This window comes from Amblyraja radiata, chromosome 21 (genome assembly GCF_010909765.2).
Source record: "Amblyraja radiata isolate CabotCenter1 chromosome 21, sAmbRad1.1.pri, whole genome shotgun sequence".
Taxonomy (NCBI): Eukaryota; Metazoa; Chordata; class Chondrichthyes; order Rajiformes; family Rajidae; genus Amblyraja; species Amblyraja radiata.
In genome coordinates, this window is record NC_045976.1 from 28,712,617 (window position 1) to 28,739,830 (window position 27,214).

The 27,214-nt window shown below is 42.5% G+C and overlaps 1 protein-coding gene across 3 annotated transcripts in view; it reads right to left on the reverse strand.

Moving 5' to 3' along the window:
- reln (reelin) overlaps nucleotides 1–27,214 on the reverse strand; it is a 258,697-nt gene that overhangs the window by 94,615 nt on the left and 136,868 nt on the right. For all 3 annotated transcript variants that reach the window (XM_033039883.1, XM_033039884.1, XM_033039885.1), the window contains 7 exons: nucleotides 20,192–20,384; nucleotides 18,003–18,115; nucleotides 13,166–13,303; nucleotides 11,877–12,063; nucleotides 10,823–11,028; nucleotides 10,068–10,239; nucleotides 2,136–2,330 (listed from right to left, as the gene is read on the reverse strand). In XM_033039883.1, the coding sequence (XP_032895774.1) occupies nucleotides 2,136–2,330; nucleotides 10,068–10,239; nucleotides 10,823–11,028; nucleotides 11,877–12,063; nucleotides 13,166–13,303; nucleotides 18,003–18,115; nucleotides 20,192–20,384 (1,204 nt within the window). The remainder of the gene's footprint in view (nucleotides 1–2,135; nucleotides 2,331–10,067; nucleotides 10,240–10,822; nucleotides 11,029–11,876; nucleotides 12,064–13,165; nucleotides 13,304–18,002; nucleotides 18,116–20,191; nucleotides 20,385–27,214) is intronic.

Sequence of the window (27,214 nt, forward strand, 5' to 3'; positions counted from 1 at the left end):
TCACATAACAGCGACAGCATCGCGTCAACTGCTTAAAAAATGGGGATGAGGTATGATCTTTTCAAAATGAGAACTATTCCACCAAATCTTAACTGCAATGGCTTACCATCTGAATCCTATAGTAGCAATATTTGTCGTGAAATGCATAGACATTAGGGAATGGACAAAGCCATTCAACCAAATGCAACAAGGACTTTGCAGTGACACGGGTCAAAACTGCATTCAACCCTCCCAACGTCATCCTTCCTTTTATACATTATCCAGGAATTCTTATGCCGACTATTGTAGGCCTTTTAAATAGGAAGATTAAAACCTTCATTCAAAGCCTGCAGAAAACAATTTCCGATGGATGCATTGTGTTTATTATGAATCACAACATGATTCAGCCACTATCCATTTACCTCAGACCTAATGCAGCGTTGGTTATATCTTGGTTTCCTTTAACCCGTTCACTGCCAAGTTTTCTTTTCACTATTGGCCATGACCCGAGTATACTCGGGGTGGCACTGAACAGGTTGAACTGACCAAACAGCTGCTGCCCAATACATGAACTGCACTACATGTTGCTTTCCCCTTGAGCCCTGAACCTACATTCCCAACTATATCTATGACCATGAAGACTATTTCAATCTGTAGTCAGTATCAAACTAGTTTGTCTTGGGGTGCAAATCCATAATTCCCTGAAAGTGGCAACACAAGATGATAGGGTGGTAAAGCAGGCGACAGCATGCTTGTCTTCATTGGTTGGATGTTGAGTATAAAAGTTGGGAAGTCATGGTGCAGCTGTATAAAACGTTGGTTCGGCTATAATGGAGTATTGTGCGCAGTTCTGGGCACTGCATTACAGGAAGGATATGGAGGCATTGGAGAGGGCGCTAAATTGGAGACTATTGGTCTTAAGAAGATGTTAGGCAAATGTGGATTGTTTTCTCTGGAACGTTGAAAGGTGCCCTGATAGAAGTGTATAAAATTATGAGAGACATATATACAGGATGAACTGTCAGAGTCTTTCCCAATGTGGAGATGTCAAACACAACAGGGCATAGCTTTAAGATGAGAGGACAAAATTTTAAAGATGATTTATGGCAAGTATTTTTACACAGAGTGGTAGATAGAATACATAGAAACATAGAAAATAGGTGCAGGAGTAGGCCATTCGGCCCTTCGAGCCTGCACCGCCATTCAATATGATCATGGCTGATCATCCAACTCAGTATCCCGTACCTGCCTTCTCTCCATACCCCCTGATCCCTTTAGCCACAAGGGCCACATCTAACTCCCTCTTAAATATAGCCAATGAACTGGCCTCAACTACCTTTTGTGGCAGAGAGTTCCAGAGATTCACCACTCTCTGTGTGAAAAATGTTTTTCACATCTCGGTCTTAAAGGATTTCCCCTCTATCCTTAAGCTGTGACCCCTTGTCCTGGACTTCCCCAACATCAGGAACTACCTTCCTGCATCTAGCCTGTCCAACCCCTTAAGAATTTTGTAAGTTTCTATAAGATCCCCCCTCAATCACCTAAATTCTATCGAGTACAAGCCGAGTCTATCCAATCTTTCTTCATATGAAAGTCCTGACATCCCAGAAATCAGTCTGGTGAACCTTCTCTGCACTCCCTCTATGGCAATAATGTCCTTCCTCAGATTTGGAGACCAAAGATGCGTGGCATTAACTGCCAGAAGAAATAGTGGAAATATATACAATAGCAACTTTTAAAAAGCATTTGACAGACACATGAACAATTAGGGGATTGAGGGATATAAACCATGTGCAGGCAGATATGCGTTTTAGCTTGACACCATGGTTGGCACAGACATTGTGAGTTAAAGGGCTTGACGCTGTTCTGTATTCTTCTATGTCCTTCATACTAACTACCCTCCAAAATCATTGCAAGAGCACGTCAAATGCTTGTGGGAGCTTAGTGCTTTATAACACTTCAGAACTGCTTCATTGGCTGTAAAATACTCTGAGAGACCTTGAAAATGACATAAAAGGTGCTAGAAAAATCAAGTATTCCTTTATGGACATTAAACCTCCAATTGATACATCGTTTAATGCAAGGATACGATAGTAGCTGGCTTGGGGCAAGAAGTGTATGTATCAGTGAGAGGTGATAGAACACACACACAGTACCTTGAATTGAAGCAGGTCTCCAGGTTTCAGAGTCAGGTCTCGAGTCACAGCAACCCGGTCACCGTCGGATTTGGCAAACACCATGGCTGAGTGGGTCATGGAGCAGAATGTTTCATTGCCGCCCATCCCCTCATTAGCTAACATCAGCCAAATGCTCAGCTGGCTCTGCGGGATATCATAAGATGGTGTATAGTCCTGAGGGACAAGAAAGCAACGAAAATACATTAAATGATAAATATCAGATCCATGAACTCAGCCAGCTGCTTTAGTAAGAAGCGAATATTTGTGATCATCTTAATGTTGCCACGTACGATTTTTTAATATTATAAATAGAAGTTCCGTCTAATGTTAAAGGAAAGTTATTTATGGTGCAGTGACATTTACGTGTTTAAAGATGACAATATAGATGATGCTATAGTGTTGGTTAAATTGTGGCCAGGTTGCAAGTGAACAACTGGTTCAGAGCCCAGTAAATCAGGCTGCAATGTGGTGGCTGTAAGCCAGCAGTGAGTGAGCTGCTTAATGTAAAGTTGTCTTCAAACACAGTAAATCCATTTGAGTTGCCATTTGATGGCGGATTATTGGAAATCCTGGGTAAGATAATATCAGAACAACACATGTGGAATGGGCAGATAAGCTGCTTATAACCACAGTGCTTATACCAGTTTCATCCTTGAAGTACATTGGTGCAAATGCACGATTATTCCAAGGACGATCAAGTGAATCATTTCAGGAAGTCCCTCTCCATGAAATAGCCGTAGCTGTCACTGTTTGCTTGCATTCCTGCTCACTTGTCCTGGGAGAAACTTGCAGTAGCGAATAATAATAAAGAGATTTTCAAAACTGTCACCCGAGTTGAACTTTATCCTCCGTTTCAAAAACCATGAATCAAATTATATTTTGTCTTGACTAATTAATAGCAAAGAAGACTTTTTTTCTAATAGGTGTTCATAAATATCATACACTGGCATTTAAAAAATAGAGATGGTTCAACAAAATAAATATGCAAGTACAGAAAGCAATTAGGAAAGGAAAACAATTAATTGCAAAAATGATTGGAGTACACGAGTAAATACATCTTGCTGAAATTATAACAGGGTTCTGCTGAGAGATCTGGTCTCCCTATCCAATGAAGGATAGACATGCAATAGAGAGAATACAATGAAAAATTTGGCTGACTGATACCTAGAATTGGGGTAAAGTCCTACTGGGAAATATTAAGAACACAGAAGAAGCAGGCGTTTCAGTCTCTCGTGCCTGCTTCACCATTCAACAAGGCCTTTTACCCCAGTATACCTTTGCAACAGACTACACTCTGGGTTTAGAGAGATGAAACATCCAGAATTGCTCATGAGGCTTGTTGCAGGGATGTTGTTTCCCCCTGGATGTGGTATCTGTAACCAAGGTTACCCCAATGTTACCAACTCAAAGTAAAGAGTTGGACATTCTGGACCGAGATGAGAGGGTTGTTACATTTTGGATGTTCCATCTGAGAGGGCATGGAGGTTCATTCGCTTAAATACATGGAAGACAGAGGCAGATTTCTTTCTGGATATTAAGGGAATCAAGGCAATGCATTTTTGTGATTGTACAGCCTACCCGTACTTCTAAAAGGTTAAAAAATAGATTTTCACATTTTTATATTACAAAAAAGTTAAAGCTTAAATAAATAAAATGTATTAATTAAATAAGGTGGTCAGGCCCTTAAGCAGCTTATAATGTGACAATCTGTCATAGACATCAACAGCAAGGCATACTATGCATACCGGCACCTTTTAGTCTTCGAAATAAAAGTATCAAATAACGGAATATGAAGTCAACGCAAGTAAATTGTGCTGATGTGAAAGATCAGTTTTATTGTTATTGAATAGTAGAGTAAGCTTAAGGGGCTGAATGGCCTTCTCCTGCTTCAGTTTCTTATGTCCTTATTTGACAGGTTGCAGTGCACAATATCACACTGTGGATGCCACAGTAGTGAAGGGCCATAGTATTTTAAACAACTGCAGAAATGAGACAGAACCTGACTCCCACTTCCTGATCAAGATCATTTAAGCTGGATGTAGAAAGTTACCATATTAAAGCAGTCATTGGGCTGTTATTGATAATGAAACAAAGCAACAGAACAATTAATCGCACTGCTGACCTTTCGTCTATAATGCAGCTTTATTTTCAAATCATTCTTTAACTAAATCCAAGCTTTGTTGATTGAACTAGGCAAGTTAATGGGGACCAGTGGAATAAAAGTATTTCTTATTTTTGGCAGCCTGTGTCAGTAACAATTACCTTGTGTGCCAGACAGAGAGAAAACTCCTTGTACTCTTCCTCAATCAGTGGTCAGGTGCCACCTCCATCTCGCACCGGAGTAGGATCATCATCATTGAACAAAACTGATGCGCAATGTTGTCAGTGGCAAACCAGAGGGTAATGGGCCTGTCCCACTTACGTGTCCTTGGCACGCAATTTACGTGCCTTGTGGTCGCGTTGAGCCGCGACGGTCCCGCGAATGTCGCGCGCGATTTCATGTGTACGCACAGCCGTCTGGAGCACGTGAAGTCATTTGAAGATGGATGCAAAATGCTGGAGTAACTCAGCGGGACCGGCAGCATCTATGGAGAGAAGCAATGGATGATGTTTCGTGTCGAGACTCTTCTTCAGTCTTCAATTTTCTTGGCCCCGCTCTGGGAGTAGAAGTGGGGGTGGATCCGGACCGCAACGGCCATGAGCCCCAGGCCAAGCTCGGCGATTGTTTGCCTGCCTCTGCTGCTGTTGGAGGTGAGACGTTGCGTCGCGCCAGGGTCTTGGGCCTGTCCCACTTTGGCCGTCAGTTCCGCGACAGGCCGTTGGCGCGCGAAGATTTAGTTCGCTACAAAAATTTCGGAGCCCCGCGCGATGTCGCGCACAACTACATTCCCCTCCACACTTCTCAGTGGGACCGGTCCCGCGCGGCCACACGATGCCCGTGCGCCTCAATGCGACCACGAGGTCGCGTAATTTGCGTGCCAAGGACACGTAAGTGGGACAGGCCTTAACTCTATCACAGGTCTTCAGGTTCAGGGCAACTTCAAACTGCTCGCCAATGAAAATGGAGGGATCAGGGGAAAGTTCTGCTGCTGGCACCCAACAGCTATTGTCTCCATCTCCTCCTTCACCCTAAAGCTGAAAATCTCTCCAGGTATTGTGAAAAGGCTGCCGTGGAAGCTGATGCCAATACCAACAGGCCAAGCACACTGGGTCATTCCCACTCTTCATTCACTTGCTGCTGAGACAGAGTATATTCCTCTCTGGTGGCCTTGTTTGTACGTGTGCTGTCCAACCACGCGGCCCAAAACCAAATCTCCAATTTAAAGAAGGGTCCCGTCCCGAAATGGCACCGTTCTCCAGAGATGCTGCCTGACCCACTGAGTTACTCTACCACTTCATGTCTTTATTTTCTGCAGAGCCTGCTTTGGTGGATCAAGGTGTTTTGTGGCTGTCTGCACTTTGAGAGACGAGCCCCTCGCCCCTCGCCCCTCGCCCCTCGCAACATTCTCACACTGAGGAGGCACTTGATTGTAAATGTGGTGTAAATAGCTGGGAGGCAGACTACTTCATTGCACCTTGTGAAATGCAATTGCCAATTTAACGCTTATTTGTGCTCCACTGTTTTACTACACCTTCAAGCTGTAAACGATCAAGTACCTGCTTGCTGAACTGAATACTAAGCCTTACTTAACAATTGATTTCATGCTTCAGTTCTCTGAGACATGACTAGCTGATACTTTGGAGCAAATTGCTGCAATTATCTAATGCTGAGACTCTATTTGAACTGCTACCTGTCTTAGAACTGTCAAAAAAAAAAAAGTTTTCATTAGAACAATGGCTTAAGACTTGTTCTGCATCTGCCAGTGGCATTATTTGAATGTTTCGTGTGTGCAGTGGTTGATTCAAGGTTATGTTTGAACCCTTGATATTCTGGATGGTGAAGGATATATGCACAAGCCAAAAGTGTGAAAAGTTTGCTGTAATGTTGATGCAATTGGAATGATTGCTTAAGATAGAATCTGTTCTTAAAATAAATTATCTTACAGTGTAAGAGTCAGTCACAGATTTAGATCTTTGCAGGGAAGTACAGTCTTTTTTTAATGTCAAGATGGATAACATATTCCTGGGAATGACCCCTTTGAGTATTTGTCAAGACTCTCTAGCTGTAAATCTTTGCCCATCATGGCTCTTCAGCAATAAAACAGCGTCACCTCGGTCTGATTTCTGCTCTAACAGTTAAGAGATCTTCTATCATTCTGTATATATAATTGTACTGAAGTAAGCCGCAACCTGTAAATGCTAAGAATCGTAGTAGTAACAGTGCTCAGTGTAGAACCATTGCTCAGACTTGCCTCTCAATTTCCTGACATGCCTTCCCCACAAGCAGTATCCTCCACTGGTTACACCACATCAGGGAACCACCCCACACACTTTTCAGAGTGGAAGACACCGTCATTTATATCCACCAGGGGTAAAGCTTCACTCGGATTATGGGGGAGAGGTCTCTGTGCGCCCTGGATTTTAAAAACCGAACCCCACAGATACAGAGGCTTTAGACCAATGTCAGAGCATTTTGCAAAATCAATTAAGGTGCAAGATTCAACCTCAATCTACAAAACTTGCCTCTGACTAACTCACAGAAATTGATGGCACCTTCAGAGAACTTTAGTTAGCTGCAAAAGCCACTTTCAAATTAATTACATTTCAAGAAGGAAACACCTTCGTCCTCCAATCCAGCAAACTGGCATGATCTTACTGGTAATAAATCAAAGAATGTGAATGGGATTCTCCAGATGCTTTCATTCTGTGGGTACCAGATTGATTTGGTTACAGCACATTTGTCATGACTCTCTGAGCCCATAACTTTCAAATGCAATCTATAAGCACCAGCCTATAAATTGACTTTTTGCGCCCATTTCTCTTGTGTGCAATACTGGAAAGAGCACAAGGACCTCCTATCATTGTGTTTGAACTTGGTCAAGTCACAGAACTTTAAATGGAAAAATGAGAGAGACTGTGCATTACTAAATATTCATCCCTTGGTAATTAACACAGCTTTTCATATTTAATATATCTCCACTCACAGGGGCCAATTTATGACCAATCACTTTATTACAATGTAATGATTATGGCTCGTATAAAACAGAGACGTGTTTGATAAGCAAGCCAAAGAGTGAAGAATCTTGACCTAGGTAGCAAACTTATTCATTCTGAAGCAGGGTCCTGTCCCAAACATCACCTGTCCATTCCCCTCCATAGATGTTGCCTGACCCGCTGACCTCTACAAGCACTTTTTTTTGCTCAAGATTCTAACATCTGCAGTTTCTGGTGTCTCCAGCAAATTTACTGTTTAAACTGCAGCCATTTATTTGCATGAGTAAGAAAGTAACAACTAAAGGGACTGTCCCACTTGCCGATTTTTTTTCGGCATGATGCGGCGTGAAAAAGTCGCGGCGGGACGCGGCGTGATGCTCCGTGATGACATATTGACGCACGGTGTTTCAAGTGCCGCAACATTTTTTTTGTCACCGCTGGATTTTGAAATGTTTCACATCTTTAGGCGACCCTGCTATGACGCAGGCAGTCGCTGAAAAAAATCGCCAAGTGGGACAGGCCCTTGAAACACTCTTTTTTGAAGACTTAAACAGGATCTCAAAAGTAAAGAGTATTTCTAATCTCTGTATACAGAATATTCTTGCAATGTTATAAAATGCTTTGAGTTTGATTAATCATTGGAGTACTGGGAACAGTTTGCACTGAACAAACAGTTGAAATACAACCAAGCTTTGAATGCGTCAAGCGTCTGAAGAAGGGTTTCAGCCCGAAACGTCGCCTATTTCCTTCGCTCCATAGATGCTGCCTCACCCGCTGAGTTTCTCCAGCATTTTTGTCTACCTCCAAGCTTTATTACTTATTGCTCAGAATAAAAAAGCGAGGAATTCATGAACATACAAAGTTCTGAACCCGATTAACCTTCCATATCCTGATGATTAACAAATTGTTCAGTTATCGTTTTGTCAAATTTTAAAACGTTTTTAATGGTGCAATTGACATAACATAATTCGCTCAGTTTATTAGATATATACATGGACGATAACCTTGACTAATCAAAATGTTTTTATTAATGTTGATCAATGATAAAAAATTCTCCATTTCAGTGATTAGATTTTATGCAAAGATTGATGAGCGCATAAAATGCACATCTGTTTTCTAAACCAATTCCCTTGAGCAATTCCAGCCTTTCACTGATTACTTCCAGTGTGTCAAGGACATGAATCTATATTTTATTTCTAACACTGCGGTCCATCCAAGGGTGATTAAAAGAGCTGGATTTAAGATTGTTGGAATGTGAATGGCACTCCATCAGACACTTGAAACCTTGGGAGTGACGGGCAGGATATCATTTGACTGAGCCGGCAGAGAATGAGATTTTGAAGGGAACCTGCTCGTCCTGAACCAACAGCTCCAGCACTGAATACAGAGTTATAGAGTCACAGAGTGATACAGTGTGGGAACAGGCCCTTCAGCCCAACTTGCCCACGTCGGCCAACTTGTCCCAGCTACATTAGTCCCACCTGCCCGCATTTGGTCCATATCCCTCCAAATCTGTCCTATCCATGTACCTGTCCAGCTGTTTCTGAAATGTCTCAACTACCTCCTCTGGCAACTTGTTCTATACACCCACCACCCTTTGTGTAAAAATGTTCCTATTAAATCTTTTCCCCTTCACCTTAAACCTAGGTCCTCTGGTCCTCGATTCTGCTACTCTAGGCAAGAACCAGAGGAGAGGAATCGAGAAGCAGAGGACATAGGTTTAAGGTGAAGGGGTATAAATCGAGTAGGAATCTGAGGGGTAATATTTTTGTTACACAAAGGGTGGTGGGTGTATGGAACGAGCTTGCTGAAGGGGTAGTTGAGGCAGGTAATATTGCAGAGTTTAAGAAACATTTAGACAGGTACAATTATACAATTACACAATTTATTTATTGTCATTTGAACCTCAAATGAAGTTCAAACAACATTTGGTTTCTGCAGTCATACAACAAGAAAAGAACCAAGACACACAACCAACACAATCCACACAAACATCCATCACAATGAATCTCCTCCTCACTGTGATGGAAGGCAAAGTCTTGTCTCTCCCCTGTATTCCATTATCCTTCTAATGTCAAAGCCCCCGGCGGGCGATAGTAAGTCCTGCGGCAGTTAAAGCGGCGCCAGGCGATGTAAGGCCCCAATCCGGGTCTTAATGTTGGAGCCCCCGGCGGGCGATGGCAAGTCCCGCGGCCGTTAAAGCTGCGCCGGGCAATGTAAGGCCCTGCTGCGGGTCATTTACAACCCCGCAACTTGGGCGGGAGAAGTTGCCGTTGCGGGTGCTCCGAAAAGCGGTCTCCCAGCAGGGACCTGTGAGCTCCCGATGTCACCGTCCACCGGACCTGTAGCTGGAGCCTCCGAGCTCCGGAGTCGGGTCGCAGCCGCGCGCCACCACAGCTCTCCATGCTCCGAAGCCAGCCAGCCCCACGATGGTAAGTCCGCAGGCTCCGCGACTGGAGCCCCCAGGTCGTTCCAGTTGGAGTCCGTTCCACGGTGTTAGGCTCCAACAACAACGGAGACCCATTTACAGAATTTACAGAAGCCAATTAACCTACAAACCTTTGTAATGTGGGAGGAAACCGGAGCACCCGGAAAAAACCTTTCTCATTGTGATCTATTCCCCAGCTATTGTCCAGGCTGAGCCGTCCCACAGCATCCATCTGTATGGCCATCGGGTGTATCTACAGCCTTGACATGCAACTCCAACCAGTTGCTCAAAGAGCAAGTGGCAAGATGACCCTGAAGTAATATTCAGTTTTAGCGTTCAACTGGAGTTTCTCCAGGTAATGTTCAATAATGAAATAATCACATTGTTACCTGTTGTATTGTTGGTGTGATGACAGGGATGATTTGTTTCTGCCGCTCAGATAAAATGATGATGTCATCAATAGCCCACTGGTCATACCCTTCCCCGGAATGAACTGCCTGCCACCAGCGGAACCTTGTACAAGTCGTCTTCGCCAAGGCCGGAAACTCAAAATAAACAAATCTGTTGAATACAACACAAACGAGCAACAAAAATGATTTTGCTTTAACTTCAGTCTTCCAGTTTGTTTACATTGACTCTACCTATTCTCAGATAAAAGAGGAGTCTACTTCTCTGGACTGGAAGATTGAACTTGCTTCAGGAACTCTTCCCGCACTAAAGGTTCCTGAATGTCACTCCCCTGATGGGCTGAACCCTGCAGCATGCTTGCTTTCTGAGGAATTGTTCCTTCCATTGCCAAGTGTTGCAGTGATAGAACACATGTAGCCGGTGCCAGCAGAGTACTGGGCTGTAGGGACCAATGTCAGGAGGCTGCAGTGCGTGGAAGATGCAGAGAAACCACTGCTGGAAAGGCTACATTTCTCCAGGTGTTGCATTTTATTTACAAAGCCGAGGAGAGAGCTGGCAACGACAGCAGCATTTTTGGTAGCAAGCACACAATGCTACTGTGACCAATCTGGCCAAAGCACCTTTGAAGAATGTTAAAAAGCAGCTGTGAAGAGACATGCTACCCAGTGCAACAACATTCAGCTTCAATGTTTGTTTAATTATCTTGAAACCAACCTGCTCCGTCCCTGCATCATACCTGGGTTGACTGAAATCGGAGAAGTACATTTCTGACAGCAGGTTCCAGGTAATGCCACCATTGTTGCTGTACTGCAACAAAACGCCCTCCTCTCTGCTGTCAGGCGTGTTACAGGATCCCGTGTTCCCTCCAATCCGAATATAAAACTGGATAAAGTCGACCCATTGGGTGTCCAGGTCCCAGCTAACCAGCTGCCTCTTTCCATTCTGGATAAACAAAGAAATGCTAGTAAATGTAATGTTGGAGTGGTGGATATATCCTTCACTTCATGTTATTAAAACACATGGCAACAGATGACAGAAAACACTGGGTAAACGATTTGCACAAAGATAAGTGGAGATTACTCTTTGCAACAAGTGAATGAAGGAGGAAATAATCACGTGGTACTTTAGCCCATAATAGTTTTATCTCTGTCTCAAAGCACCTTAGTTCTGCAGTCTGAAGGGTCTCGACCCGAAACATCGCCTATTGGTGCCTCACCCGCTGAGTTTCTCCAGCATTTTTGTCTACCATCAATTTTTCCAATTGTACCTCTGCTACGACTGACTAACTGAGACCATGAATACCAATGATGGCTAACGATCGAACAGGAAGCCTGCATAGTTTATGGCTATCATTGCTACTCTGAACAACCAAGTGTTCATAGAAACATAGAAAATAGGTGCAGGAGTAGGCCATTCGGCCCTTCAAGCCTGCACCGCCATTCAATATGATCATGGCTGATCATCGAACTCAGTATCCTGTACCTGCCTTCTCTCCATACCCCCTGATCCATTTTGCCACAAGGGCCACATCTAACTCCCTCTTAAATATAGCCAATGAACCAGCCTCAACTACCTTCTGTGGCAGAGAATTCCACAGATTCACCACTCTGTGTGAAAATGTTTTTCTCATCTCAGTCCTAAAAGACTTTCCCCTTATCCTTAAACTCATGTAACTGTTCATCTTTACTAATAATTTTGTATGAGGGCATTAATTCCAATATACGTAGTATGAAAGCCTCTCCCAATCTGACAACGATTCAGGTTGTATTGGAGAAAAGAGTGAACTTTACCTCAGAGAAGTAGAGAGAGGATCCAGAAGAAATGATTCCACAGCCTTCCTCGGGTTTCACAATTTGTCCTCCTATCACTTCCTGCCAATCATTCTTCATCACGGCCTCATTCTCAAAGTCGCATGTCACCGTTGAAGGTAACATCACCTCTGGTTTACAGGAAGATCCACGATAACCTGGATCACAGCTTCAAGGGAAGATAAAACCATGTTCAGTCACAGTTCGGTGAAGGTGCACTCCTGCACCATGTCTATAAGCTGTATTTACCCAACTTTACCTTAAGGGGATGTTAAATCAAATGATTGGTGGTATTGTAAGGTCATAAATTTCAATTGTAGAAGTATTCAAAATTTATGGTCTGAGTGCAGGTAGATGGGACTAGGGGAGAATACGTGTTCGGCACGGACTAGAAGGGCCGAGATGGCCTGTTTCCGTGCTGTAATTGTTATATGGTTATATGGTTATAAAAATAAATAACTAATGAAAGGCATGAAAGACAAACATAAAATGCTGGAATAACTCAGTGGGTCAGGCAACATCTCTGGAGAAAATGGATAAGGTGACGTTTCAGATCAGGGCTCTTCTTCAGTCTGAATCCACCCACTTCCCCAGCGATGCTTCCGGACCCGCTGAGTTACTCCAGCATTTGGTATCTTTAGTATAAATCACCACCTGCTGTTCCTTTTTATTAAAGAAATGATATGTATTGATAAAAAGGCAGTCAGTACGTCAATCCCATCGTTCCTTGCATATAATTTATTTGCTCCATCATAATCCTTACTTTAACTTCCTCTGCTACCACGGAGTTTGTATATTCTCCCAGTGAACTACGTGGGTTTTCCGGTTTCCTCCCACACTCCAAAGACGTACAGGTTTGTACGTTAATTGGCTTGGAATAATTGTAAATTATCCCTAGTGTGTGTAGGATAGTGTAAGTATGTGGGAATCACTGGTCGGCGCGGTCCCGGTGTGCTGAAGAGCCTATTTCCGCACTGTATCTCTAAACTAAACTAAAAGACTTCAAACAATTAAATCTTTTTAAATCTCTAACGCAACAAAAGCTTTTCACTGTACTGGGCTACATGTAACAATAAACTAAACTAAACCTAACTAACTATTACTTAAGGACATCAAGAGATGCAGATCAAAGGTGAGTAAATTAAGTTGAGGCATAGATCGTCTATTTTTGAAGTGAATGGTGAATTAGGTTCAAGTGTCTCAATGATCTTCTATTGTCCAACACATATCTGCTGACAAGGCATTAGTTGTATGTTACTACACCCACATACTTGCATAATCCGTTGTGACACCAGCCATGGCCATTACACATCCCAGGACACTGTTGTCCAATATAAATATCATCTAATGCCCATTCATCTTGAACCATGTAATAATTCTGGCTCCAGCGGAAACGTGTGGCACTTGACCTGAGTACATTTAAAAAGATGCATTAGTCTTCAGAATTAACATATCCAATTTCAGATTAGTTTATTGTCATATACACCAGGGTGCAATGACATTTCTAATTTGCATGAAGCTCATAGAGCAACCAATAAATACAATAAGTACAACAATAAATACACAATGCTGTTTTAAGAAGAGCAGCATGCAAACCGTAACCACTCTCCGTCAATATCTTTTAGCCATGAATGTGAATATGAAAATGTCTTTTATGAAGGCATTTACAGTGACTGATAGATCGGAGGGATCTGGTTTTACTACAAGTTGTCACAGTGAAACATCCTGCAGACATGTTGAAGGAAATATCTTTAACTTTCTAAGGTAGACAAAAACACTGGAGAAACTCAGCGGGTGAGGCAGCATCTATGGAGCGAAGGAAATAGGCAACGTTTCGGGTCGAGACCTTTCTTCAGACTCAAGCGAAGAAAATAGGCAACGTTTCCGGTCAAGACCCTTCTTCAGACTGTGTATCGACCCGAAACGTTGACTATTTCATTCGCTCCATAGATGCTGCCTCACCCGCTGAGTTTCTCCAGCATTTCTATCTACCTTCGATTTTCCAGTATCTGCAGTTCCTTCTTAAATGCTTTAACTTTCTAAATAGTTGACTTGGCAACTTGGGAAGAATCATTAGCAGGTTTTGGTCATGATCGCTTTTGGCCTATGCTAGAGCAAAGCTTCCTGGAGACAGAGCAATGCTCAACTACAGTAAAAAAGGAATAGCCAAACCTGGCCATATTCATTTTCTGGTTTGTATACAAAGAATGGTCACTTGAGTGAGGTACCAAAGGTCTGTGGGGTTCTTGCAATCTATACCTACTGGAGAGAGGTGTACAAAGGAACAATCTTAACCTATACTTAATCTTCAAGATATATTTCACACAAGCAAAGCAACATTGTAAATTGGTCCAAAGACCATGTACTGTATGCTGCAATTACTCAAATGCAATGTAATTGAAGCGATGAAGTCAGTAGAGTGGGGAATGTAATCTGAATCTTCTGTGAGAATATTTGGGAAAAGTTAACTGATAGAGACCTATGATTCTTATACATTTCCATGTGATTAACCGATAGCACAATTACTGTGTTTAAGAAAGTTAAATCTAAATAAAATTAATCACGGTGTTAATTGTTGGATGCTTTCAGTAATGTCAACAAATACTCTCTTGAACTTCTACAGGTGTACGGTATGGAGCATAGTGACTGGTTGCATCACGGCCTGGTTCAGTAACTCGAACATCCAGGAACGAAGAAGATTGCAAAGAGTGATGAACACTGTCCACTCCATCACTGGTACAGACCTTCCTACCATCAAAGGGATCTACAGCAGTCACAGCCTCAAAAAGGCAGCCAATATCGTCAGAGACCAACACTACCCTGGCCACACTCTCATTTCACTCCTGCCATTGGGAAGAAGACATAGGAGCCTGAAAACTGTAACAATAGACAAAAGACAATAAACAATAAGTGCAGGAGTAGGCCATTCGGCCCCTCGAGCCAGCACCGCCATTCACTGTAATCATGGCTGATCATCCACAATCAGTACCCCGTTCCTGCCTTCTCCCCATATCCCTTGACTCTGCTATCTTTAAGAGCTCTATCTAACTCTCCCTTGAAAGCATCCAGAGAAACAGCCTCCACTGCCTACTGAAGCAGAGAATTCTACAGATTTACAACTGTCTGAGTGAAAAAGGTTTTTCCTCATCTCCGTTCTCAATGGCCTACCCCTTATTCTTAAACTATGGCCCCTGGTTCTGGACTCCCCCAACATCAGGAACATGTTTCCTGCCTCTAGTGTGTCCAATCCCTTAATAATCTTATATGTTTCAATAAGATCCCCTCTCATCCTTCTAAATTCCAGTGTATACAAGCCCAGTCGCTCCATTCTTTCAACTTATGACAGTCCCCGCCATCCCGGGAATTAACCTTGTGAACCCACGCTGCACTCCCTCAATAGCAAGAATGTCCTTCCTCAAATTTGGAGACCAAAACTGCATACAATACTCCAGGTGTGGTCTCACCAGGGCCCTATACAACTGCAGAAGGACCTCTTTGCTCCTCTATTCAACTCCTCTTGTTATGAAGGCCATCATGCCATTAGCTGTCCACTTCCTGCTGTACCTGCATGCTTACTTTCAGTGACTGATGTACAAGGACACCCAGATCTCATTGTACTTCCCCTTTTCCTAACGACACCATTCAGATAATAATCTGTCTTCCTGTTCTTGCCACCAAAGTGGATAACCTCACATTTATCCACATTAAACTTCCAGAAGATTAGTCAAGCATGATTTCTCCTTCATAAATCCATGCTGACTCGGACCGATCCTGTTACTGTTATCCAAATGTGCTGCTATTTCATCTTTTATAATTGACTCCAGTATCTTCCCCACCACCGATGTCAGGCGAACTGGTCTACAATTCCCTGTTTTCTCTCTCTCTCCTTTCTTAAAAAATGGGATAACATTAGCTACCCTCCAATCCACAGGAACTGATCCTGAATCTATAGAACATTGGAAAATGATCACCAATGCGTCCACAATTTCTAGAGCCACCTCCTTAAGTACCCTGGGTTGCAGACCATCAGGCCCTGTGGATTTATCAGCCTTCAGTCCCATCAGTCTACCCAACAATTTCCTGCCGAATGTGAATTTCCATCAGTTCCTCCATCACCCTAGGTCCTCTAGCCACTAGTACATCTGGGAGATTGTTTGTGTCTTCCTTAGTGAAGACAGATCCAAAGTACCTGTTCGAGTCGTCTGCCATTTCCTTGTTCCCCATAATAAATTCACCTGTTGCTGTCTTCAAGGGACCCACATTTGTCTTAACTAATTTTTTCCTCTTCACATACCTATAGATATAGAAGTTTTTACTATCCTTCTTTATATTCTTGGCTAGCTTACCTTCGTACCTCATCTTTTCTCTCCGTGTTGCCTTTTTAGTTACGTATCTTCTGTTGCTCTTTAAAAATTTCCCAATCCTCTGGCTTCCTGCTCATCTTTGCTATGTTATACTTCTTCCCTATTATTTTTATACTGTTCTTGACTTCCCTTGTCAGCCACAGTCCGGTCGCCTCTTACTCCCCTTAGAATCTTTCTTCCTCTTTGGAATGAACTGATCCTGCACCTTCTGTTTCATTCCCAGAAATACCTGCCATTGTTATTCCACTGTCATCCATGCTGGGGTCTCTTTCCAGTCAACTTTGGCCAGCTCTTCCCTCATGCCTCCATAGTCCCCTTTGCTCAACTGTAATACTGACACATCCGATTTTCCCTTCTCCCTCTCAAATTGTAGATTAAAATTTATCATATTATGGTCACTACCTCCTAATAGCTCCTTTATCTTTAGTTCCCTTATCAAATCCGGTTCATTACACAACACTAAATCCAGAATTGTCTTCTCCCTGGTAGGCTCCAAAACAAGCTGCTCTAAGAATCCATCTCGGAGGCACTCCACAAACTCCCTTTCTTGGGATCCAGTACCAACCTGATTTTCCCAGTCTACCTGCATGATGAAATCTCCCATAACCACCGTAGCATTACCTTTACAACATGCCAATTTTAATTCTTGATTCAACTTGCACCCTATATCCAGGCTACTGTTTGGGGGCCTGTAGATAACTCCCATTAGGGTATTTGAACATGGAAGATGTTTTACCGTGTTCTGAATTCCCATGCTGATCATCCATTGTACTCAGTCGTACATTTGCCCTGCACCAGTCATGAACAGCAAATATGCATGGATACATTATTTAACAAGTAGATCTGTTAGAGAGGGGGGGGGGGGGGGTCAAGGGCCAACTAGCCACAATGAAGGGTATTGCTTCCAAGGCAGTATTCCTTTCCTCAAGCGCATATTTGTTTTCTACGGTCCCCAGTGTTCTGAATACCAGATCTTTAGGATTCTAAACTTCAAGGCAAGCTGCATGTGTTAGGCTGTGGAAAAACCTCAAGCTGGTTTTCAAGGTCAACCCGTTTAGGAAGATCAAATGATTATAAGTGAATGTTCAAACATGCCTTCCCCTGCCAAATACCAAATAATGTAATAGTATTTTAATATTTATATTCCAAAACTGAAATGTGATAATTACTCTGGCTTAATAAAAAAACCTGTCCCTGACAGCCGCCTGCATCTCATCAGCAGTGCAGATATGCAAATATCCACACATAAAGCCAAATTCATTTTCATAAAGCAATAACAAATGCAATTTGTCTAAGCTGTACTCGATACTTAAAGCGAATGTTTAAAAAAAAAAATGGCAGGCTCAAGCTTAAATGTCCTGCAAATGCTTAATGAGACTGGTGCGAAGATTAGCAAATCCCATCTAACACACTTGAACATGTTTGAACATCAGTGATCTTTGTGGTTTGAATGCATTCGTCAAGATACTAAAAAACGGCACATATTTTATCAATGCCTTACAGAAGCTTGTTAAAATGTTTATGCCTATTACAGAGATGAAAAATTAATTTGAGTAGATAACAGCTGTTAAGATAATTAAACCCATCGTCACAGGTTTGGGAGGAGCCAATCATAGTTCAGTTACATGGAATCTTTCATTTCACATTCTGTAGATTTACGAGACGAGACAGTTGGTGGGAAGACAATGGTTCACCTTATATTTGGCCCTTTCCCAAGGATTAATGCCTACAAAGATATTCTTACCATGTTTTCTGCTGCAGGGACACAGTTACTCTTTTCCACTGTGAGAACTCTGAGGAATGATAAACACTGGCAGAAGTGAACTCTTGGCAACTGGGCATGCTGGGAAAGCACTCCTGTGGAAACCAAGACAGAAAATAACAAGATTGTCATCGCTTTTAAAATCCCACATCCCTCCATTCAAAGGCACCAGGCGTAAAGCTTCAGAGTGATTAGATTATTGTAAATTTGAATAGAAAAATCAAAACTGAGCCTGGCCTGCAAAATAAGCTCAGTCCGTCTGTTTTTCACAATTCTAATTTGAAATTGTGATTTATAAAATGGTAAGCTTTCTACAGTGACTTTTAACATCAGAGCCACTTCATTCTATATTACATATTCTCTATTCAAAGAGGGTAGCAGTTGGAATACAAAGTTTAATGATCAGAAGTTAAACATGCATCAATTTCAAAATAGCATTGTGAGAACAGTCTCTACATGGGCCACATTTAGGATAATTTCAACAGAGGTCCAGGATGAACCAATTAATGGGCTTGTGTTACTGGGTAATCAATTAATATTTGTGCAACACAAACTCCAATCATTCTAGAATCTCTTTCATATTTTCACAGATCCACATTTGAAGGGAATAAATCTCCCTCCTGTTGCTGCTAAAGATCAGGCCTTCATTCAACCTTGACCACAATGAGCCACCACGCTCTCAGTTTTTCAGGTGTGGCCATGGGAGCTGAAATATTAAAAGATCAGAGAGGAACACAAGACATTACCTGCACAAATCCAATCATTAAACATGCTATGATAATGATAACAAAGTTGGAAGAAAACTTCGTAAAGTCCAAAAGTTCCAATCTCAAACGTCACCCATCCCTTTTCTCCAGAGATGCTGCCTGACCCGCTGAGTTACTCCAGCACTGTGTCTGTCTTCCAACACCAAGAAGATAGGGAAGGATTGTGAACCAACTTTACTCCTCACAATATTGAATTCTCCAATTTTAGGTAACTAACTGACCCCCTTCCCCCCCCTTCCCTATGCCCCACCTGGACTCACAACCATTTCTCCTCTTCCCCTTCCATCGAGATACCTTCCTCATGCTTCACAATTTCTTCACAACTTCTTCTATCCATACCTCACACCATCTGTCTTTTCATCTTTGGCCTTTGTCCAACCATCTGCCTATCAAAAACAGTCCTTCCCTGTATCCACCAGGCTTTGTCCTGCCCCTCCTCTCCTCCACGTGTCACACCCCCCCCCCCCCCCCTACAACAAACAGTAGGAAGAAGATTCCCGACCCAAAACATCATTTATCCATGTCCTCCAGAGAAGCTGGCCTGGCCCACTGAGTTACTCCAGCACTTTGTGTCATTTTTCACTTCACACACGAGAGCATGGCCAAATACATTCAAATTTGGCCATGAAAAGTAAAAGATAAACTACTTTCTGGAATTGTTACACATTACTAATGTGCAACATCTGGCACAAAAAAAGCACTGAAATGCAAACCAGTGACTTAGTATTCATGACATTGCAGCGGGTCAACTGTTCATTGGCAGTCTGCAGGCCCTTGACCAGCTGTCCACATATTTTCCCATCCAAATTAGGTAAAATTTATCCAAAAACACTATCCAAAGAAAGTGCATTCAATAGGTACCATAATTAACACTTAATGGTATGTGCTTGAAGGCCATCAGACCATCTGAAAAAATAAATTTCTGTACAATGTAAGTACAAGTGAAATGAACTCAACAAAGAGTATGATTTCTCCCAATGTGAATGGTCTTTGAAGAGAACATTGCCAGCCAATGGAGTCGTAACAGCCCACTTGATTCTCTGACTTACTGCTTTTCGACACAGGTAACATTCAATGATTTCCCATGCTTTTGGCAAATATAGCATTTTGAACTTCACCATTATGATTAAACAACTCAACTTGATAAATTGGTGCCTGGTAGTAGCAGGACAGATCATTGATATCACGGTGCACATTGACATCGTTACAAACTGGTTGCAACAGCAAGACTTTCCCAATCAATTCACGGTGGTGGCAACTTCATGCCTATATTCCTTTGTCTTAGGTTGTGGGCAAAATAAAAGCTTTACACTGTACCTTGGTACCCCAGGAACATGTGACAGTAAAGTATAATTCATTCATTGTGTATGTAGCACTTGGCAAGTCCAATTGCTTGGGATTTACCTCCAGTACAAGATGCCAGGTCAGGCCATGGTTGGTGGAATACTCCAGGCTGATTTGGTTGTCCACGTGCAGTGCAAAAGGCTTTCCACAGCCCATCACCAGGTTGAACTGCAGCATGTAGGAAGCCCCAATTTGCATGGATTGGGTTTCAACGTAGCGCGTGCTTGCACTTGTTTTGGAATCTCCAGTGAAACTACAGCAAAGACAAAGACAAACAACATGTAGTGGACGCAAACCATGGACAAAATTGTCAGGATGACGATAAAGGTCAAAATGATCAATTACAACAACGTCTGCAGTGACTCATCCCAGTGATTCTGGATTCAAAGAATGTGAGACCAAGTCTTCTTTACCTGGTAGCTACAGGGGCTCTGTCTGCCTAAATCCAGACATCAAAAGCATAATGCTACTTTATTTCACAACTAATTTTCATCCTTAGTTACAGAGGCCAAGAGAAGATCAGGTGGAGAAGGAGGAGGCTCGCTGGTCACTGCCACCGCCACCCAGAAATGCCAGCAAACAGGGTTGTGCTGTGGGAACCCACCCATGGAAGATGTGACCCGGGACGGCCAATCAAGACGATGCTGAAGACGTTGATGGAAGACGCATATGTAGAGACAAAAGAGGAGCTTGCCAGCTGCATGGAGGACAGAGATGTGTGGTGCGTCCGTCACCAGCACCATTGCGTCACTAATGTTCTCAACAATAATAATAAATAATAATAATAAAATTGTTGAGGATAATGACAAAATAATCCTATGCTGTTGCCTGACATTGGAACTGAAATACAATATGGGATGATAATGTTACTCTTCATCTAACCATGCTGCACTGCACTTCATTTGAAAATTTGGCAAGTGCCAAATGCTGCATATACACAACCAAAAAACATAAGAAATTGTCATTTGGAAGTGGTTTGGACGAATGGTACCTTCAAGGCTTCAAATTGTCAATGGCCCTGTACTAATTTGTTGGTATTGGTCATGAGTCTGGGGACTGGGACACATTTATTTTGGTTAACTTCTAAAATTGAGTGTCATTTGATCTTTGAGGGGGTATGAATCAAATATGCATGATATTGAATGATTAAGAGCTAACTATTATAAGAAACCTCTAGTAGATCTGCACAATCTCTGGGGGAACAGAGTCTTTTAAAATAAAGTGGGAAATAACTGACTTTGTTTCTCTTTTCCAAATAGTTAAAGATTTTACAGTTTGCATAATGAGTGTAGCAATTTGTCCCACTTCGTCACATACTATTCATGAGGTCAATGGGTTATTGGGTTATTGTTTCCTCTGCAGGCAAAAAAGCGGACGCCCCAGAGATAAGTAATAACTTGTTATTGGATGAGCTTGATTTGGACCCAACCTTTCTTATATTCTGAAAGGCTACAGAATCTTTCAGTCATGCCATATTCAGACTTGGTAGGAGTGTTTTACTGATAAGGAAAATGTATAATTGTGCTAACTCTTCTTTGTTCTGTGAGTGGGTGCCCGAGAAGCACTGAGCACCATTTGTGCTCATTGTAATCTCGCCACGCCCGTCTGACGAATCAATTAAAGATTGCCACGGTTTACCTTTAACAGTCTTTGTTGCTATCTGCTTTTTAAGAAACAAGCTTTGACAGTATAACTGTCCTCTCCTCTCCATATGGTTGTCTACTTGTGGGTCTGCAGATGTCTATAGAGGCCGATCCGCGATCCACACACCTTGGTGCAACGTGGGCAGTGGATACTGATGGCGGTTGATAATCGTTGAGCCCCCTTCTCTCTCTCCTTACGGTGCTGTCGCTTTGTCTCTGCGACAAGGCGTAGTTCCATTTCATGAACGTGCAGCTCCTTCCTGCATGGATTTCCTCCAGGAGCGCCTGTCCAGTGCAATATGCTCCCAGTTGCTTGATGTGATGTGGAATTTCTTCAGACTGTTCTTGATGTTGTCCTTGAAGCGTTTCTTTGGCACGCCGGGGGCTCGCCGACCTACCTTCAATTGAGAGTACAGGATTTGTTTAGGGAGACACGTGTTGGACATGCGGATGACATGGCCAATCCATCGAAGTTGGTGCTGCATTATTGTGGTGGCGATGCTGGTCATGTTGGCTTCCTCCAGAATGCTGATGTTGGTACGTTTGTCCACCCAGCTGATCCTCAGAATCTTTCGTAAGGATCTTTGATGGTATTGTTCCAGCGCTCTCAGGTGCCTGCTGTAGGTGGTCCATGACTCAGCTCCATACAACAAGGTGGAGAGAACAACGGCTCTGTAGACCAGCAGTTTTGTTTCAACCTTTAGGTCTCGGTCTTCAAAGACTCTTTTCCTGAGTCTGGCGTAGGCTCCGCTGGCACAGCTCAGGCGATGGTTGACCTCATAGTCGATGTGGTCAAGAGTGGTGTCATCCACTTTTATAGTGGGCTGGGTAGACGGCTGGTTGGGTGGAGGTTGATGTAGGACCTGGGTCTTCTTTATATTTAAGGCTAGGCCCATGGCTCTGTATGCCTTGGCAAAGGCATTCAGGGTGCCCTGAAGGTCTTCTGCAGAGTGTGCTGCAATGGCGCAATCGTCCGCGTACTGAAGCTCCATGACGGCGGTGTTACTGACTTTGCTCTTGGCCTTCAACCTATTAAGGTTGAAGAGCCCACCGTCAGTTCTGTAGAGGATTGGGATCCCCTGTGGCAGCTCTTCACCAATAAGGTGAAGTATGGCAGCAATGAAGACGACAAACAGGTTGGGTGTGATGATGCATCCCTGTTTGACCCCCGTTTCCACAGTGAATAGCTCGGACTCAGTGCCGCAGTTGCTGAGCACTGTGACCGACATGCCATGATGTGGAAGCCTCAATATTCTGAATATTCAATATTATTTAACTATAAAGGAAAAGTGCACTATTTACTTGTAGGAACACACTGCACCAAAGTATACACAATGTACTATATCTCACCTTTTGTGATTTACAAAATGTTATTTAATTCATTTATTTTGTAAATTGAGGACCAGCTGTTTATTCTTTTGGATATTTACTACTTCTGTGTCACTCACTCTATCTTGTAAAAGGCCATATTCATGATCTTTTAGTCTTAAAGTTTGTAGTGTAAACCACCTCTTGTACAGATAAGAGCAAGGAATTGGCATAATTGAGATTGAGCAAGGAGGTAACATCATTCAGTTGTACAAGATAAGCTTTTACTTTTTCCTTGGTCCAGATGAAGCAACAAACACCTGTTTATCATCATTGTTGACAGCAATCTATGTCTGATAAAAACAGGACTAAGCCAAGTCACTCGATTCAGAGGGAACCTGGATACAACTACTACGAGTGGCTCTGAGGTCCTGCCTTTGCTGCCTCTGGCTTTATTAGCTAAGCTGTTAATGTTTGTCATATCCACCACCGAAGAACAATATTATTAGAGCTAAGAGCTAAAAGTGTCAATAGGTTTTATATTGAAGAAAAATAATTGCATTGATAAGAAAATGACTAAACTAAGGATTTGTCTGAATCCTGACTGACCCAATTGGTAATATATTTGCAACTTCTTCATTCAAATAGTAACTCGAGTGTGTCCGACAAGCAGTGGATCAAATAGAGTGTGATCCAACCCTTCTACAAATTCCTCTACAAATATATTCTACACAAAAACCACCTTTCATACAAGTTATTTAATTTGCCTATTGAAGAAACAGATGATAAGGTCAATGTATCTATGCATATTTGCAGGCAGCAATGCTGAAAGGAAGTGGCCAATTCGGGAACTCCAAGCATTCCGTTTCGCTCCAAGCGAAAGTGTTCCGATCCATCCCAACGTCGGAGTTTCGATCATCCCGACGAGAGGGCTTGTACATCAGGCCGTCCGTAGCGGCGTCTATGGACAGTTCATGGCCCCGACCACAGGTCCCGACCAGAGGAGGAAGATTGACTGAACGTTATTGCCTTCCATCACAGTGAAGAAAGTTGATTACACTGTGGTGGATGTTTATGTTAAATTCTATTGTGTATTGTGTTCTTTTTGATTGTATGGCTACATGGTAACTCAATTTCACTGTACTTTAATTGGTGCATGTGACAAATAAATGTGAACTTGAACTTCCATGCAAGAGTTCATATAACAGTCTGCTCCAACTGTTAAGAACCCATCTGCACTGATTCCACTTTTCCTCACATTCTGCCCCACCCCCCCCGTTCCCCTGTCACCTCTTTGTACTAATGGCAATTTACAGATGCCAATTAATCAACCAGCCAATTCTTAGTCTATTTCCTCAGAATTGTCCATTCAACTCCAGCATTGGAGGGCATCGCAACAAAACATTTTGAATTTCCCATTCATTACAATTTGATTTCAGAATCGGAGCCACTGGACCTTCTTTCTTCTGCCTAGCTATTAATCAATGCAGAGGCCGAGCCAAGGCCAAAACACCATCCATTTACTGAGGCCTAAGGAAAAGGACAAATATTGACTTTTGCTTCTTCCCTCTGAAGGAAAATTCAGTGGCCCTGCCACTGATATCACAGGGACTTCAACAGCCCTCAACAGACGGTGAATGCAATGACACAGCCCCTGCTCTGCTTCCCCACTGTAATTATTCATGGCAGCTTAGGGGAATATTCAGAACTGCATTTCGTTTCTCTTATGACTAACAAATTACAGGGTTTGATCCATTTTCTCCGAGTAGGTTCACTGGAATTAAAATGTTGCCTCAGAAAATGATCCTCCTGTGTGCCACCTTCAGACCAATCTGTGTTGTAAAAAAATTGTTGTTAAATAATTCTGTAATTCAGTTATAAGCTAATGGCAAAATGATTTGAAAATGAATAAATTATTTCTAAAGAATTATTTATGATATTAAAGTTCAAGCTGCAAAAATGATATTGGTACTGGCAGAGTGTGGGTTAACAGTAAATTTGACCTTGTGTAAGTTATCGGCTTTGCTAGAAGCTTTGCACTGTAATTACTTTATTATGATTTTGTTGTCTAGAATAAGCCCATAATTTAATCATTTGTTTAAAATTTAAATAATTTATGAGCATTTTAACCACCTCCAAATTTATGGGTTCTTATTTGGCAAAAGAAGGTGACTGATGGAAACATTACACATGATTAGACACGTTTCGCTTGCTGCAGAAAATGAGCTGGGGAATAGTCTGTGCTGAATGATAAATTACCCAACCCAAGTTTCATGCAATGAAGAAAACATTGTCAATCACTCCCCTGCGACCAACAAGAACATTGCACCTAACTCGTTGTTCTGGATTTGCCAAGAGCAAATCAAATGGAAGCCCAGCTGAGATCAGCTGGTATTAATTAATTTAACTACTAATCAGTTAAAGATAGTGTGAATTGGTCTGGAGATTTCCCATGGGGTAATGGCTGGCAAGGGCGATGAAGGTCATCAGCCAAATTCAATGCAGATTCTCCAGCTTCATCATCCTCCATATTAACCTAATGGTGTGTCTTTTCCTTGAAGCTAGTTCCAAAAGGCATAGGTTAAAAAGTTAATATGAGCATGGCAAAAATTGCTTCCAGCGACGAAAACTCAACTATTTCTCTCCTCCGTTAATCAAACAGAATTTATGAAGTTCGTGTTTTTATTTTACTGGACTGTAACAGAAGGCTGTGCTACATTATTTCAAACGTAAGAAGGGGCGAGTCAAGAAAAGTGGGGAAAAGATTTTGTCCAAAATATAATGTTTTTACATTGAATACGTTAAAAGATAAGCCATAACTAAAATACTTCAATGTATTTAAAAAAAAGTAATATTCATAGCCAATGTGTAGATTCTGAGGTACTGATATCTAAACTCAAGATATTCTACTGTAAACTCTCTTCTCCTTTGAGCCTATTTGAGACATACAAATTGATTTGAGCAATTGTCAGGAAGGTTGATTCATTTTTTGGTTCTTGAATGTTTATCAAAATTTAATTAATTATTTAAACAAATTGATCCAATCTAAACTGTGGGATAAACCTTTAAAAATTGCAGTTATGAAACGAGATAGACAAAATTTGACAAGCATTTTCTTATTGTGGTAATACATGGCAGTTGCTAAATTAAAAAAAAACAGGTTAACCAACAAGCACACTTCATGTACATTTTAAAATAATTAAATCATTCCATTGAATCATGACTGTGGAGTATTTTATCTGAGAAATCTCTTTTAAGTACATAATAATAATAATAATAATAATAAATTTTATTTGCGGGCGCCTTTCAAAGTCTCAAGGACACCTTACAGAAATTAACAAGAGAGAAAAAACATATAGTCGGAGTAAAATAAATAATAAGGACATCACCAATACACAAATTAAAGACAGAAATCGCTCCAAAGATAAAAAATCAAAAACACAATGTGAAGAGAGGGCAGCGGCAGCTAAACCGCGCCAGCGTACACTCTCCCTTCCGACAGCCATCTTGGACACAGACTAACATATTAACTTACACACAAAAAAATCATCCCCCCACAATGGTTACCACTGTGGGGGAAGGCACAATGTCCAGTCCCCATCTCCAGTTCTCCCAAAGTCAGGCCTATTGAGGCCACCGCTATTGCCTCTATGGAGGCCCGATGTTCCTGGCCGTTCTGGCCGGGTGCTGTTGCCCCGGCGTCGGGAGAGTCCTCTCAGCGGCTGGGCCACCTGGAACGGCCGCTTCCTAACTGGGGACCACGGCTTCCGAAGCCGACAAGGCCGCGCCGGTTTGGAGCTCCCAGGCTCCCGATGTTAGAGTCAGCGCCGCCCGCTCCGCTCCGCAGACCTGCAGCCCGGAGGTGTTGATCTCGGCGGTCACAGCTCACCAGAGCTCCAGCGCGTCGATCCAGCGCGGCGACCCAGGCAAGGCATCGCCCGCTCCGCTCCGCGATAGCGCTCCAGCGCTGTGCCGCCACCGAAGCCGAGGTGCTGGGCGGTCCCCGTCAGGAAACGGCTCTCCACGCCCACTGGTAGGCCACGAGGACGGGTCGACGGGGCAGCCCGGAGAAAAAGCTGCCCCACCAACCAGGTAGGGACTTGGAAATGTTGTTACCCCGTACCCCCCACAT